Source organism: Gracilinanus agilis, chromosome 6 (assembly GCF_016433145.1).
Source record: "Gracilinanus agilis isolate LMUSP501 chromosome 6, AgileGrace, whole genome shotgun sequence".
Taxonomy (NCBI): domain Eukaryota; kingdom Metazoa; phylum Chordata; class Mammalia; order Didelphimorphia; family Didelphidae; genus Gracilinanus; species Gracilinanus agilis.
The window spans coordinates 118354241-118371759 of NC_058135.1; the positions used below are offsets into that span (position 1 = coordinate 118354241).

Consider the following 17519-nt stretch of genomic DNA (forward strand, 5'->3'; position numbering starts at 1 on the left):
GTGTCCCCTGCTATTCACCCCCTCTTTCCCATCCCCCATGCTATCTTAGATTATTTAGTGTTCCACCCTCACCCTGTGAATTATTCTTCTTATTACTATAATAGTGAATATTATAATAGTGAATAGAGTTCACTACAGAGAATTATACATAACATTTCTCTACATAGGAATACAGATAATTAGATCTCACTGAGGCCCTTAAAAAGGCAAATTTAAAAATTATAAGTTTTCTTTCTTTCCCCTCTGTATCTTATTTACCTTTTCAGGTTTCTCTCGATTTTTGTGGTTGGATATCAAACTTTCCATTTAGCCCTGGTCTTTTCTGTGCAAATACCTGGAATTCTTCAATTCTGTTGAATGCCTATACTTTCCCCTGGAAATATATAGTCAATTTTGATGGGTAGTTGATCCGTGGTTGCAGGCCCAGCTCTCTTGCCTTTCTGAATATCGTATTCTAAGCGTTGTGATCTTTTAGCATGGAGGCTGCCAGATCCTGTGTGATCCTGATTGGTGCTCCTTGATATTTGAATTGTTTCTTTCTGGCTTCTTGTAAGATTTTTTCTTTTGCTTGGAAACTCTTGAATTTGGCAATTATATTTCTGGGTGTTTTCTTATCTGGGTCGAATGTCGCAGGTGTTCTATGAATCCTTTCAATGTCTATATTGCCCTCTTGTTGTAGGACTTCAGGGCAATTTTGCTGGATTATTTCTGTTAGTATGGAGTTCAGGTTTCTATTAATTTCTGGTTTTTCTGGAAGACCAATTATTCTCAAATTGTCTCTTCTAGACCGGTTTTCTTGGTCTGTCACTCTCTCATTGAGATATTTCATGTTTCCTTCTATTTTTTCAGTCTTTTGACTTTGTTTAATTTGTTCTTGTTGTCTTGAGAGATCATTAACTTCTACTTGCTCAATTCTAGCCTTTAGGGATTGGTTTTCGGCTATAATCTTCTGATTTTTGGCTATAATCTTTCAGTTTTCGGCTAAGATCTTTTGGTTTTCGGCTGTAATCTTCTGGTTTTCGGTGTAATCTTCTTGTTTTCGGCTATAATCTTCTGGTTTTCGGCCATAATCTTCTGGTATTCCTTTTCAATCTGGTCATTTCTGGTGTTCAATTTGCTTATCAGTTCATTTGGTTTCTGTGCCTCACTTTGCATTTGCAAGATTCTACCTTTTAAACAGTTATTTTCTTGCCAGATCTCTTCCATTTTCCTCAAAATCTCAGTTTTGAACTCTTCCATAGCTTGTGAGGAGTTTTCCTTATTTCAGGAGGGTCCGGATGCTTGTTTGTTCTCCTCCTCTGTTTGCTCAGTTGTCTGGATTTTCTCTGTGTAAAAGTTGTCGAGTGTTAAAGACTTCTTTTTCTTGTTGTTAATCTTTCTCTTCTGAACTTCCTGAGACTGGGTAGCCATCCTTAGCCCCGCAGCTTCTCAGGTTTATCCTTGCACTCAGGGTCTGTCTGCGGTCTTTTGGCTCCTGAGGTCTGAGTTCTGGTTTTTTCCAAGGTCAAGCCCCCTGGTGGACCCCCTTGCTTGATCCTCTGCTGGAGTTCTCTTTACAAGTCTCAGGGCGCTGCTTCCACAGTCGTATACCCGTCTGCACTGGTTCCCCACTCAGGGTTTCAGAGCTTCAGTTCATGGCTGTGTCTGCCTCCACCCATGCCTCCACCCGCGCCTGCGCTCTGAGCCGCGTTCTGCACCCTGCGTCCGCTCTCGGCACCCTGCTCCCGCGCTCAGATTTTGTGTGCGTTCGTTAGCTTTTTGGGGTCCTCAATCTTGCTGCTCTCAGGAACAGGCCCCGGAGCTGCCAATGACTCGATGGGTGCTCCAAACTTGCTCTATTTCTTTTTAGCTGGCTTCGGCGCTATAGGTGTTGTGTGTGGAGGGGTGGGAGCGGGGTGGTTGCTCAGCCCGCGATTTAGTGAGAGCTGTTTCACCCCTTTATAGCATGGAAATGCCTCGATTCCACGTACCTTCCACGCTGTGCCCTGTTGTGGGGTTCCTCCGTTCATCTGGACTTGTTTTTGTGTCCCCTTGAGGAGTTTTGTGTGTTTCGGTCAGGAGAGGTTAAGAGCTGTTTCTTACTCTGCCGCCATCTTAACCCGGAACCCCATTGAAGTATTTCTAATTGTATTTGTAGTTTCAGGCAACCTGATAAAATGGCTCACTTAAAAATGATTACAGGTGATATTGTGTTATTGAACATTAAACAGTTTGAAGTGCCCTGGGTCCCCTGGGTAATACCTTTGGGGCATTTTTACTAAAAGGAAGATAAATTCCATCTAATACCTATGGGCCAGAAGGTTTTTAGATTTGGTAATATACTGTATTATTTCATTAAAAAAGCTAAAGTCTATATCGGGTGTACTCTGCTTTCTCTCTTATCTTTGTATCTTTGGGAATCTTTTTGTAGTACATGTTTATGTTGGGAGGATCAAGTTTTAGCCACAAAAGAGAAATGCATTGTTTTAGCAACTGCTACTGTAGATTTAAAAATATCTTCCTTCTCTGATTTGAAATATTCTAGGCCCTTTACCAATACAAATATATTAGAAGTAATAGAAAAGAGAAAAGTTTAAGCACAGTTTCTCCAAACATAATTCTGAAAGTCACCAGCAATGCAGAATTCTGAATTAAGAAGCATTATTAAATATCATTAAGTGTCTACTATGCACCATGCACTGTCAGCCACTGAGGGAAGACAAAACTGAAATAATCTTTGCTGTGAAGGAGCTAATATTGGAGGGAAGAGGGGGAGAAGGATTCGGAATAAATACAAGCTAGTTTAGGGTAGGAAGACACTAGCAGGTACAGGGCAGGAAAGACTTCCTAAAGAAGGTAGTGTTTGAGCTGAATTATGAAAAAAGTAAAGGAAAAAGCAGAAGTGTATCTTTCATTAATACTATATGCCTAACTTGCATCCTGAGAATTATTGGGGAAATTATATTTGAATTATTTTCTATTTGTGACACAGATGTGAAAAATGCCAGGTTTTCCCTTCCAGCTTAAAAAAAAAGACATATTTTCAAATTTTTTAAATCTATGATTGACTATATACTCCCTCAATTGTTTAGTCTGGTACAGTTGGAATGGTACTACCCTCCAATTTACTACCTATGTGACCTTAGGAAGTTGTTCCTCTCTTGGCCTAAATTGCTCTGTTTATAAAATGAAAGGGTTGGACAAAAGGGTCTCTCAGCCCTTCCAGCTCCAGGTCCTATCATGTAATCCTTTTTCTTGATCATTCTCCAGGTATTTTATGTAGGTGTGCTTCCTATTTTCTACAAGTTATTCAACTGACAGAAAAAGAAGTGCCCCCAAAACTAAGACTGACTTTGCTAATAACAAAAGGTATTTGTATCAGTTTTACATATGATCAATTCTAGTTATTTATAAGTATTACTAATGTCAAATTTGTTAATAATTATTCATAAATATTAATCCCAGTCATGTTTAGACAGCAAATGACCTTCAAATTACTTCTGTTGAGGCAGAGTAACGAGTCATCTCTCTTGAAGAGATCCCAGGCCCAGGAAGGGAGGCAGAAGAGCTAGCAGTGATGCTCTATGTAGGAACCCACCTGTACTTCCTCACAGAAGGAAAGGAAAGTGATAGATGTGAATATATGTAATCAGATACATAAGATTCTTTGACAAGATTCCAAGCATTGGTAATGCCATCAGATTTTGCAAATGAAATGGTAGAAAAATGAGTGGCAATTTTCTGACTACTATTAGCAAGGTTAATTGTGTTTCTATATGTTGCTCTTGTTGTTCAGTTGTTGCAGTCATGTCTGACTCTTTGTGATCTCATTTGGGGTCTTATTGGCAGATACTGGGGTGCTTTGTCAATTTCCTTTTCTAGTTCATTTTACAGTAAAGATGAGAAAACTAAGTTAAACAGGGAGAAGTGACTTGCCCAGAATCATACTGCTAGTAAATGTCTGAGGCCAGGTTTGAACTTAGGAAGATGAGGCTTCTTGACTTCAAGCCTGGGACTCTATTATGCCACCTAGCTGCCCTGAGCTTTTATATATTCAATGATATTTTGCGAGCTCTCTGTAGACTTCTAGGTTTTTTGTAATTATTATCTAACTGAAAATTCATCTTTTGGAAATATATCAAGTACAAACTGGATAAAGTTTGTTTTGCAAATGGTGAAACAAAAATGGAAAAAAATATTAGTAGACAAAGGGATAAGGAAGAACAAGGATAAGGTTCTAGAGTACTATAAAACCCTTCAAAGCTTTCCTTGCTTTGGAAAATCTCAACATGTAAAAATGTAAACTTCAAAGAATCAAAGAATTTTATATCTGAAAGAGATAATAAATTTCAAGCTGGAAAGGCCCTTAGCAGTCTCATGTAGTTCAATCCCTTCATTTTCTTTTTTTTTTTAAGTTTATTTAATTAATTTAGAATATTTTTCCATGATTCATGTTCTTTCCCTTCTGTCCTCCCACCCTTCTCCCATAGCCAATGAGCAATTCCACTGAATCCCTTCATTTTCTGATGAAGAAACCAAAGTCAAGAGTGGTTTATTATTTGTCCATGGTCACACTGCCACTAAATATCAGGCCTGAGTTTTGAACCCAGGTCTTTTTACTCCAAACTGAGTACTTTTTTCATTTCTCCAAATCAATACTTGAGTTTTACACAAGAAGAAACTTGATATTCAAAGAAATAAAGTGCTCTTTCCAAGCCTTAGTGGAAACATTACCTAAAAAAATGTTCTGAAGTGATTACATGGTTTATAAAAATATAACTTTTTTCAGATCCACAATAAGCTTCTTCAGAATTACCTCACTGTGTACATTTTAAACAGTGCTTGGATTTACAAAAATCCAATTGCCACCCAAGGGTTCAAACTATAGCTCCCATATAAAGCAAGGCACGCCCATATCTCTGATGTCCTAACAGCTACGGCACAATGAGTTTATTTTAGTACCTTGAAATGGGGCCAAGGTTGTGTAGAATACATACCAGTCCATCTGTTGGCAGCTTCCTTGGCTACTTTATTTGCTTGTCCTAAAAATTTTTTAAAAGAAAAAAATCTTAATTTTTATACATCTGCTTATAGTTCACTTTTACAAAAGATTGAACAATAAAAGGAAAGGTTCAACTAGTGTAACAAAGTGACCTCAGAAACCTAAGATCTATTTAAAAAATAAATATTATTATATTTATTATATATAGTATAAAAAAATAAAAGTTTAAAAATAAAAAAATTTAAACCTAAAATTCTTGTTTTTAGGAACCCTCTTGTTTTATGTTAAACTACATGAAATAGCTAGAATAATTATTCACTTATGTAATGTCATTTGAAACAATCACTCTTAATCTACCCACTTCTTTTCTCTGGGTCACTGAAAAGAGGTTTGTGAAGTCACATTGCCATAAAACTTTCTGTGGTCATGTGTTGAAAAGCTGAATCCCTTAGACATACCTGTATCAGGCCTCATTAAATTCAACTCCAGATCAAGTATAAAATTCACCAGTGGGAACATTTTTATATTTGAGATCTTGAAAGTAGTGCTGACATGGGACTATTGCTGGAAGCAAATGCAAACATTCTTTCCCAAGGAGGGAGGGTCTGTTTGTTATAGCTTCTTTCCCCTGAAAGAATCCCAATATCAGGATTCTTAAAAAGTCCCTCTAAATCCCACCCCACCCCCATTTATATATATGCATATATATTTTAAGAATCACATGAGAAGAGATATTCCTTTCAAACTGGTTAGTTTTACATTTTTCCACTGAAAGAAAGCCAGAGAAGCTTTTATTTATATTATTCCAATGGCTTCTCACACCTTAATTATTCCAAATTATTCTTGTTAGTACTTGCCCGATAATACTAATATTTCACTGACAACATAAAATATAAAGTTTACCCCCTAGGGGTTATTGAGAAATGAGTAAGAGATAAAAGAGCTATGTTTGCAAGAACACAAGGGTATGCCTTAAAAAAATGAATAGATAAATGATGTTTCAAAATAAATGGAAGAAACATACAAGCGTAGAATTGTTTTATTCCAGGGGCAACAGTTGAGAAAAATTTCCAATACCATATTAAAATCTGTTAACAACATTCCAAATATTTCAACCCAGCATTATAGAAAGAAAAATTCTATAAAGTATTATATAAGGGGAAAAGGCTCTTAGGTGGGAGAAGGAGGAGTAGAAGGAGGAGAGGAGGAGAGTTGTTCACCCCATAACTAAGGAAACCAGGTGTTTCACCAGCATAGACAGAGGACAGCAGATCTCTCATTGGGAGGGAGTAATAAGTGCCCAGCAAAAGAACACGTCTGAGGATTTGGGTTCACAGAGGTTTTAAGTGGCAAAGGCAGGTTTTGAACCCAAATTCTTAGACTCTCTCCTGCTGGGCACTTACTACTCCCTCCCAGTGAGAGATCTGCTGTCCTCTGTCTGCACTGGTGAAACGCCTAGTTTCCTTAGCTACAGGGTGGACAACTCTCCTCCTCTCCTCCTTCTCTGAGCTAAGAGCCTTTTGTTCTCCACTCCAGAGTTTTCCCTTCTAGAATTTAATATCACTATGCCTTCCTATGCTGCTATTTCATTAAATGTAAAATGGAAGAGTTGGACCAGATGCTTTTTCAATTCCTTTCCATCTCTAAATCTATGACAGGGTATGGTGCAAGAAATGCCAGTAAGTGATGGAATACTATTGTGCTCAAAGGAATAATAAACTGGAGGAATTCCATGTGAACTGGAACAACCTCTAGGAATTGATGCAGAGTGAAAGGAGCAGAGCCAGAAGAACATTGTACACAGAGACTGATACACTGTGGTAAAATTGAATGTAATAGACTTCTGTACTAGCAGCAATGCAATGATGCAGGACAATTCTGAGGGACTTATAAGAAAGAACACGATCTACATTCAGAGAAAGGTTTGTGGATGCAGAAACACAGAAGAAAACAACTGCTTGAACACATGGGTTGATGGGGATATGATTAGGGATGCAAACTCTAAACGACCACCCCATGCAACTATCAGTAATATGGAAATAGGTCTTGATCAATGACACACGTAAAACTCAGTTGGAAATGTGCGTCAGCTATGGGGGGGTGGGAGAGAAAGAACATGAATCATGTAACCATGGAAAATTTTTCTAAAAAAAAAAAAAAAAGAAATACCAGTAAGAAAGACAGAAAACATACTCTGAGCAGTGGGGTCAAGTAATGGAGAATCCAGTGAAAATATAGCAGGTGTGATCTAGTGAAACCACCAGGGCAAAGAAGAGGCTGACACCTGGGAAGTCTGAAAAGTCTGACTGTCTTTTTAAAGAGCTTAAAACCACACTGAAACTTTGTTGGGGACACCCTTTATAAGCAAGGAGATAAATGAGATCAAAAAAGGCTGGCAAAGCACCTTGGTCCACAGGCCAGGAAGAAGTAAGCAAGTTGGCATTGAGAAAAGGGTGGTTAAGGAGACAGAATGAGAAACATTAAAGCCCGGGGAAATTTTGTGGGAGTGGACATGTTTTTAAGGGCCTTCCTTTGCAGTTCTTAGATGAGATCTGGAACCTGAAAACTTTTTGGATTTGGCATTCATTCGGTGAGGGTCGGAACTGGAATCAATTCTGCTTCATCGCTTTTCTACCTGGAAGTTAGTTCCAATAATTAGTATTCACATCTTGGACCTGTAACACCCTCCCTAGAGTTTTGGTGCCTAGTGTTGTGGGCTGGGGGGGAGGGGGAGGACTGGTGATGTGTGTCCTCACTACATTTTCACTGTAGTCAGCCAGCAAATACCCTTCTCGTGGCTTCCATTCCAGGTATAAAGCACTTCCTAAGGAGGAAGGAGACATGAATGAAAAGAAGAAAAGAGAAAATCAGAAAGGAGGTGCTCCAGGGCAGACGGGTACTTTGGAGGGTCTCTGCTTTCAACAGCTGCTCATTCTGCAGTTCAAGAAACAGCTGCTGAGTGCCCAGCTGGGCAAGATCGTCTCCCACGCCCCAGAGGCCCCAAGTCAGAAATGACAGGATCCTCTAAGGGCACAGACGACCCAAAAGGAGGTCATTAGACAGTCAGTGCCCACCCTCCTTTGCCTAGGCCTCTCCATGGCTTCCCCCACCATCTTCAGTGGAGACTCTACCCAGCTTCATGTGGCCCTCTTCTCTTAGAGGTAATGGGGAGGCGATGCTTGGGTCCCATTCAGGCCAGCCCCGTTTTCTTTCATTCTTTCCAAATGACCAGCCTGCTCTCTTTCACCCTTACGAGTCCTCTTTTTTGCCAGGTAAGCTGACACCGTGCTGCAGCTTGCTGATGTCCGCTAGGGATCTTTTCACTGTTTATTGGATGACATTTGATTTTAATTCCTCTGAAATTATATTTTCCCATGATTCCCAGGAATACACAGTGAGGTGTTAATAGAAATGGGCTTTGTGACAGTAAATCAGAGTAAGAATGGTTCCATTCCAAATGAGATCTCCCCCTTGTCTTGCATTGCGTTGCCAGCTCACAGCACTCTTGGGGGCCTGCATATAGATGGACATAAACATCCGTGTGCATGTTCATAGGCATGGGCCCAAGTCCATGTACATACAGTGCACAGACACAGAGACACATGCACACACACATGTACATCAATTCTCCTCATTGCTTGTCTGCTCGGCAGCCCTCCTCCTCTGGGACCCTTAGCCACACGTGTAGGGAACACCTGCCCTGCCAGGAGAATGGAGGGGGGCACATCCTTAGGCCCTGGGAGCAGCCGGCAACTGGGAATGACACTACGGACTAATGATGGGAAGACTTCTTGGAGGAGGCAGTGCCTGAACTGAGCCTGGATGGAAGATAAGAAAGGTGAAGAAAGAGTCCTTTCTAGACATAGAGGACCACCAGAGAAAAAGAGAAAATTGCCTTTGAGGGGTACAGCTTGGAGTCTATTTCTGGACCTAGAAGACTCCTTTAAGTACAGCAGCTGGAGGGAATGCCTGGCCTAGAACCAGGAAGACCTGAATTCAAGTCTGGTCTCAAACAATTAGTAGCTATGTGACTCTACTTGCCTCAGTTTCCTCAACTATAAAATGGGAATAATGATAGCACTTACCTCAAAGGGTTGTTGTAAGGATCAAATAATAATTATAAAGTGCCTTACAAAGCACCTGGCACATAGTAGGTGCTTTATTAACTATTATTATCTCATGCCTTGTACATACTCTGTGCTTTGCCACATGAATGCCTTTGGTAAAGAACTGAGTTTATTAATGAATTAAGGGGAGGCACATGGTTGGGGCTATAAGCCAGAGCCCCCCAGGGAGTTGCCCCTAGGACCCTAAAAGTAGTAACAAGCGCCTGCCCCTCTGAGGGTGAGAGCAGTCCGACCATAACCCTGAGTGGAGGCATGATGGCTGAATATTAAGAGCATGCCCAGGTCTCATCTCGGCCAGCTTTTTTCCACTTCCTAAAACAGGGTCCCCCCAGGCTTCAGCAGGCCACAGTGGCTGGAGGCAGTAAGGGCCAGCTTATATTTCTGGGCTGTGGCCTGTGGGAGCATCAGTGACTTGCACAAGGGCTTCTGTGCTCATGAACAACACAGTGACATGGCCCGGATCACACCGTTCAGGACAGAGCCAAGGCTGGACTCGGCTCCTCCCAAATCTGAGGCTGCCTCTCTCATCCCTGCCTTACAGTGGCCTCTAATAAAAGATCAATCCATGCAAACTTGACTGAATACTCTACTCCACAGCCAAAGTGTTCTGCTTCAGACATACCTCTGGAATTTCATTTGCCTTAGAACTGCTCATTGGTCTTGCTTTCTGGATAAGCATCATAACCGTGGTTCATCTGTCTCAGAAGAGAACACCATACTTAAACCCTGACAATTCCCCGAGGCATGGTTAAAGAAAGTTTAAATTTTCTCTAAGGTAGCCGAAGATTCTTCCATTATGCAACTCACAGAGAATGACTCCTTCTTAACAAAATACCAGCATTCTGGAGGCCCATCTCTGGGGCTGGCGCTAGACACAAAGCAAAACAGTCTGTGGAGAATTTCTAGACTATGGGGAAACATGTACATATAAAGTTTATACAAAGTACAGAAAGGGAAACTTAAGGTACAGTTATTATTGGTATTATTCTTGCTCTTTTGGTGGGGCGTCTAGCAGCTGGAGGCTTCTGACATCTCTTCTTCGGCTGCCCTAAATGCACATTTGGGGCCCGGAAGGGCTGGGATGGTTCAGGGAAGCCCTGGAGCGACTAAGGAAATGAGAAAATCCAGTGAAGCTGAGGTGACAAAAGGATGTACTGTAAGCATGGCCTGGGGAGCACCGCCAGGACAAAGGCACACTCTGGGGAAATGGAATGTTGTCAGCTGGGAATATTAATAACAGTAAAAATGCATGGAGTGCTGCGCCTCAGGGTGCTTAGAGTTTCATAGTTATAATCCCATTTCATCCTCCCCACCACCCTGGGAGGTAGCTACTCTAATTATCATTCCCCCTTTTATTTTACAGATGGGGAAACCAAGGCAAAGAGTGGCTGAAGGACTTTCCCAGGGACAGGCAACTGAAACTTGATTTGAACTCAGGTCTTCCTGACTCCAAGCCTGGTGCTTTATCCACTGTGCAATCTGGCTGGAGTGGCTACGTCCAGATACCCGGTAGAAGGGCTGAGGTCAGCCTGGGAAGGGCTTCTGCTTCCAAACAGGAGTTTGTACTTGAAACCAAAGATAATTAGGAACCTTTGAGCTTTTGGAGCAGGGGGCGGCTGATTTGAGCATTTTTGTTGTCCTTTAACCACAATTAGGGAGTCAGTATTCCCTTCTAGTGGAGAAGGGAGAGTAAATTGGGCTCATTCCATCCCCAGTCTGCTCACTGAGTCCAGCTCCAGAAACAAAGCCTCTAAGACCCAGGCAGAGGTTGGCAATCACTTCCCACTGGGAGCCCAGACTATTCACAAGCTCATTTGCAAAACATTTAGTATGAATTCACTAGCATTGTTATTTATCTTTTCTGGAGAGGTCTCAAGGCTCCCCCACAAAACTGCAAAGAGAACCCCCTTGGGCTCCTTTATATTCCCAGGCCCAGCTGGGACTCTCCCACATGGACAGAGGGTGGACCAATGAGAGTTTTATATATATATATATATATATATATATATATATACCAACCCAAACATGTCCTCCTAGGACAAACAGTGAGGGCAGCAGCAACAGCACAGTCAAACCTTCCCTGCCCCTCTACTGTGGCACAAAGATTCCAGAAGGGGCCTACCTCACATCCTGAGTTCCTTCCTCCAGATCTGGTCACTGCCTGGGTACCAGTGGGGGATGTGGGTGGGCGCATTTATTATTGCCTTCTATGTGCCAGGTGCTCTGCTGAGACCAAACTGAAACTGAACAGCCCCTGCCCTCAAAGGGCTTACATTTTATCAGAAAAGGCCAGGCAGCAGACATATTAAACCCTTCCTACTTGCAAGGCATTGTCCACAGGGCAGGCACTAAAAAACAGCAGTAAAAAGAAAGCTAGTCTGGGCTTCCTAAGGCCACACATTCTAATGCTGGAAGATAATGTACAAAAGGGAGGTGAAAACAGTAGGAGCAGGAGAGATGTTCCAGAGGGAGGGGGCCGTAGGAGCTAAGCAGGTCTCCAGGCTGGGGGCAAAGTTCATAAATTCAGAAGCAGAGTCTAAGAAACTGGGGCACTAAGGGAAACAAAAATGTATAACAAAAGAGGGTAGGCACTACTCCAGGGGATAAAGCAAGGAGTCTGGAGTCAGGAAGACTCATCTTCCCAAATGCAAATCTGGCCTCAGACACTTACTAGCAGGGACCTAGCAAGTCACTTCATCCTGTAGGCCTTAAGTTTCTTCATCTGTTAAATGAGCTGGAGAAGGAAATGGCAAATCATGCCAGTATCTTTGCCAAGAAAACCCCAAATAGGGTCACAAAGGGTTGGATGTGACTGAAATGAATCAACAACAAAATAACAAAAAGAAATACAAAATAATTTTGGGGGCCTTCGAAAGTTTTCATTCTTCACTCTGGCTACCCCCCTGGTCCATCTCCTCTCCTCTCAGCAAAACTTCTTGTTGATCATCTCTTTTAGAAACTTTTGAGGCAGATCCTCTAACAGCCAAATCTTTGAAACTAAACATTTCTCCACTTTATTCCTCAGGGAAGATGGTATTCCAAGATGGTAGCCACGTAGCCTCTCTTCCCTTTGGTCTCTGCATGTTGTTGGTGGCAAACATCTTCGATGAACTGCTGCCTCCTCCTGTCCATGCCAAATCAGAAGGCTATCAAAGTCATATCTGGTGTTCAGTCTTTCAAGGGACTTCATATACTTTTAACGGAGGCAGGAAGACAATCTGTTGGAGAACCTTTAAGGAAGCATCTGAATCGTATCTTGCAGAGAAGGGAAATAGACCCTGGAAAGCTTGGGTCTAGGTCTAGTCAATCCCTCATAAGAACAAGAACAATCTACAATGTTCTACAATGTGACTGGATTTGGCGGGGAAAGACCCCCAGTTCAGTGGAGAAAAACCATTATCTTTTGGGCAGCTGGGTGACCTGGTGAATTAGGCCTAAAGTCAGAAGACCTGAGTACAAATTTGGCCTCAGACACTTATTAACTGTGTGACCCTGGGCAAGTCACTGAAACCTCTGTTTGCCTCAGTTTCTTCATCTGTAAAAATGGGGATAATAACAGTATTTACCTTGCAGAATTGTTGTAAGGATCAAATGAGATAATTGTAAAGGGCTTAGCATAGTGCCTAGCACATAGTAAATACTATATTAATTTTAGCAACTATTATCGTTACTATTATCTCCTGAGGTAGCCCATCCCATTTCTGGATTGTTTCAATGGTTATAAAGTTTCTTTTTACAGTATGCTTAAATCTGGTTCTTTCCAATTTTCATGCAATAAAAGCTCATTCCATAATCCATGTCAAAGTCCTTTAAATACTTGAAAGACAGTTATCATTGCCCATCCTTTCCCCCAAGCCTTCTCTACTCCACACCAACCATCCCTGGTTTCTTCCATCCTCACTGGGTATGAACTTAGGGTCCTTCATCATCCTGGTTGGTCTCCTTTGTTGGATAATCTCCAGGGTAACTGTGTGCTTCCTAAAATGTGGTACCCAGAGTTGGCTTCCTTCAAGTCTTGGCTGAAAACTGACCTCCTGCAAGTCAGTCCCTCTTCATTCTAGACCCTTGGCTCTGTTGAAGATTTCCTGTATCCAGCTTGTTTGGACATGACTGTTTGCATGTTGCCTCCCCAATTCCTTTGTGAGCTCCTTGGGGTCAGGGTCTGTCTTTTGCCTTTGTCTGACTTCCCTTCCCACCCCAGGCACCATTGAACAAAGAGCCCAGCATTGAGAAGGTGCTTAATAAATGCTTGCTGACTGACTGACAGGAGCACACCAGATGCGATTTTATTCAGGGCAGAGGCAAAAGGACTCTGGCCTCCACATGTAGACTTAAGACATTCTTGTTCTCAGCACAGCTTCAGGTTGCCTGAGCTTTCTTGGCTGCCAAAGGACTCTGTGGACAAACATAGCATTTGCAGTCTTCTAAAACTCATAGATCTTTGTAAGGCTGCCTGTGGTGAGTCACATCTGCCTCATCTTGTACTTCTGGGGTTGATAAACACAGCAGATCTTGTATTCTTTGCACTTTTCCGGCAACTGTCTGACTATAAAGATATGCTCTGTTATATAGTATATCCTTTGTGAAACTTGATTGTTTCTTTCTCAGATCTTCATCAAGGATATCCTCTGATACCTGTGCAGATAATGCTCAAAATGATTTAGCAGATATAGGAAAGTAGGCTTATGGGTCATTAGTTTTTTTGACCTCCTTTTTTGCCCCCAGTAGTAATAATATCCTTGTTTTTTTTGTCAAAACTTTAGATCCTTTCCTCTTTCAAAAAACCTGAGAATCAATCTTTTAATGATTTTTAAATTGTGTCATCTCCAACAAATGATTCTTTTAAAATTATGACACTTCTGACATGATTTCTGCATCAATGAGGATTTTTGGAATTTTTTTCAATAGGCATGCTACTTTTTTGAGATTATCACATGTGCAAATGATAATGCTTACTTTAGCCAACAAGTGACGTAGTTAAGTGACCTTATCATTCTTCTATTTAAATTTTTTTATTTTCCTCCTTTCATACTGTCTCCATTCAAATTCCTGGTCTGGCATTCAAGGCATTTTGCAAGTTGATTCATTTCACCTCACTTTCTTTCCACATATCATATTTCAACAAAACTAGAATATTAACTTATTTGCATTGCCTTATGCTCTTCCCTCCATCAAAAAATTCTCTTCCTCTCAGGCCCAGTCAAATTGTCCTCATCTCCTAAGTTTTCAGGGATCCTGTCAGATGGTAACAACCTTCCCTCTCCCAGACTCCACACCTCATACAGAGCTTTATTCTGATTTACTCCAATGCACTTATCAATTAATATTGTAGATTGTTGGTGTCTTATAACCCTTTTACAAGGGTGCAGTCAGACATCTAGTATCTACATGTTCACTATTTGCCAGGCACTGTGTTAAACACTGGGGATACAAAGAAAAACAAAAAATAAAAACTAAACCATACAGAAACCAATCCCCATATTTTATTTCTTTTTCCTTCTCAATGAGTGGAGAGAGACGGAAATTTGGAACTGAAAATGAAGTAAAATTGAATTTGAAAAAGATAATGACTTCAGTTTTGGATATGTTGAGTTTAAGATGCCCATGAGACATCCATTTTGAGATGTCCAGTCGGTATCAGAAATGTGAGACTGGAGGTCAGGAGATAGGTTGGGGATCGACAAGTAGTTCTGAGAATCATCTGCAAAGAGATGATAAATGAGACCATGGGAGCTGATGAGATGACCCAGTGGACAGTATAGAGCAGTGGTTGCCAAACTTTTTTGGCCTACTGCCCCTTTTCCAGAAAAAAACATTACTTAGTGCCCCCTGTCACATATTGTCACTGCCCCCTTACAGTTATTCACCGCCCCCCTGGATCGCTGCAGCACCCACCAGGGGGCGGTGGCGCCCACTTTGGGAATCACTGGTATAGAGGGAGGAGAGAGGAAGACTCAAGACAGGATCTTTTGGGATCTCTAGTGCTAAACTGTGGGAAGACCTAAGGAAAGAGATGAAGGAATGGTCAGACCCATAGGAAAATCAGGAAAGAGTGGGATTGGAAAACCTAAAGAGAAAATCATCAAGAGGAAGAGTGGAGTTGGCCATGTAGAAGGCTGCAGAGAGGTCAAAAAGGATGAGAACTGAGAAAAGAGCATTTAATCTGTGAATCAATCACCAATGACTATTATTAAGCACCTATGACTACATATTAGACTCTTAGCTCAGTGCTGGGGATTCCAAATGAGACAAAAGAAAGTTTCTGCCCTCAATGAGCTTACTGGTAACTTGAAGAGAGCAGTTTTGGTTGAATGAGGAGGTTGAGGTTAGCAAATAGGAGGGCCTCTTTTGGCTGGGTTGACCTTGTAAAGTGGTAGGATACAAATTCAAGCCAAGATTTGTCATTTTCCTTTTTTTGTCACCTATAAGTATGGGATGGAATCTTAGCGTTGCTTTAATTTACATTCACTAATTAGAGATTTCAAGCATTTTTTCCTTTGGCTGTTCATAACTTGGATTTCATACTTTGAAAACTTTCTGTTGGTATCTTTTGACCATTATCAGTGTGATAATTTATTCCTTAAAATATAATTTTAAGTTGAAATTCCTTTTAATTTCTAAGATACTTTCTTTTTCATAAAAGTGGAAATGTGTTTGTAAAAGCAAAATTCTAGAGTGAATGTGAAAATGATAGAAAATTGAGGGAAGAATACTGTCGGAGAGAATAAAAATGTCAATATAATGATGATTTGCTGACTATTTTTAGCTAGTCAAGCAACCCTAGAGGAAAAGGGATTTATGAACTAACGAGGGCACATTCTTAAGTTAAAACATAACTTGATGGTATAAAATGGGTTAAAAATATTAAGTTACTATAGGAATAATAATATAGTGGATAGAGTGCTGGGCCTGGAGTCAGGAAGTCCTGAGTTCAAATCTGACTTCAGACAAGAACTAGCTATGCGATCTTGGGCAAGTCACTTAACTCTGTTTGCCTCCATTTCCTTATCTGTCAAACAAGTTACAGAAGGAAATGGCAAACCACTTTACTGTCTTTGCCAAGAAAATCCCAAATGTGGTTATAAAGAATTAGAAATGATTGAAATGACTGAACAACAGTGGCAACATGGACAGAGTTAGGCCTGAGAGCTAAGATCTGGGCTCAAGTCTTGTCTCTAACTCATATTGGCTGTGAGACCTTAAGCAAGTCACAAATTCTCAGTGGCCTAGGCAAGTCTCCATGACTATGGCTTCAGGGTAGGTGCTAAATCATAATGACTGAGTTTCTTCATCCTCATACCAAGGAAATCACAAGTATTCCTACCCCTCCAATGGAAATCAAAAAAGCACATGTGAAAAATGGAGCTAGTAGACAAATAAACCACAAGAGCATCTAAATTGGATTTTTTTTCTCCTTAAAAGCATCCAATTTGATGACATCTGGGAATTTGTGTTACACTTGACTTAAACATATGTTGAAGACCTCTCGATGACAGGGAGCTGATTCTAAATTATGATTTATAATTATTTAGAGAAGCTTGTATAGATGGTCTTGTTAAGACAATCAAGAGAAAATTCAAATGCAACAAGTAACTTTATTCAATAAAAATATTTTAAAACCTTAGAATAAATAAGATAAAGAACTAGATTATAAAAATGAAATATAAATCCACATGTGTCCTATTAATGTCACAGTATTTATTAACTTTTGTCATTCTTTATATCATCTCAAAACTGTTATAGAATAAATCCAAGTGACTCAAGGGAAATAGAGTAGCATATGAAGAGTAACTGTACAATAAAACATGTTCAGATTCTCTCTGACATACCTTTTTACATTATAATAAAAATCCTGTGAGAACAGCTTCAAGCTAATGGCCATGTAGTAATTACTACCTAGTAAATACATTATTAGGCACTATCTAGAAATACTCTCATACTGTTCCTGATCACAATCTCCTAAATTACTAGTCTAGAGCACTACACAGGACCCCTGTGGCCTTGAAGAACCGGAGAGGATGCCACTAGGTAGACTATTGAGGGCGACTGCCTGGCCCTGCCAGGACGAAGGGTGCAGGGTCTTATGAAGATGTGAGGTCACTTGGCCAGTAGGAGGGACATGATGATCAGCAGGGGGATTTATCTCTTGAAGGGGCATCAAATTTCAAGGCAGCATTGGGGCTTACAGAAAAGGAAGGTTATTAGAGCAGAAAAGGTTACCCTCGCCATTTTTTCCTTTTGTCTTATTTCTCTGTTTTCCTCTTAAATTCTTTTTCATCTTCATCATAGTGTTTATTAGCCAATCAATATGCATTAAATCAATATACAATATACGTTGTATACATACATACACACATATATATACACACACACACACACACACACACACACACACACACACACACACACAC

The 17519-nt window shown here is 40.7% G+C and overlaps 1 protein-coding gene across 1 annotated transcript in view; it reads right to left on the minus strand.

Annotated features, from left to right (window-relative positions):
• The window catches only part of MND1 (meiotic nuclear divisions 1), a 104025-nt gene that overhangs the window by 10383 nt on the left and 76123 nt on the right, over window positions 1-17519 (minus strand). Inside the window, exon 7 of the mRNA XM_044680834.1 lies at window positions 4977-5021. Within this exon, the coding sequence (XP_044536769.1) occupies window positions 4977-5021 (45 nt within the window). The remainder of the gene's footprint in view (window positions 1-4976; window positions 5022-17519) is intronic.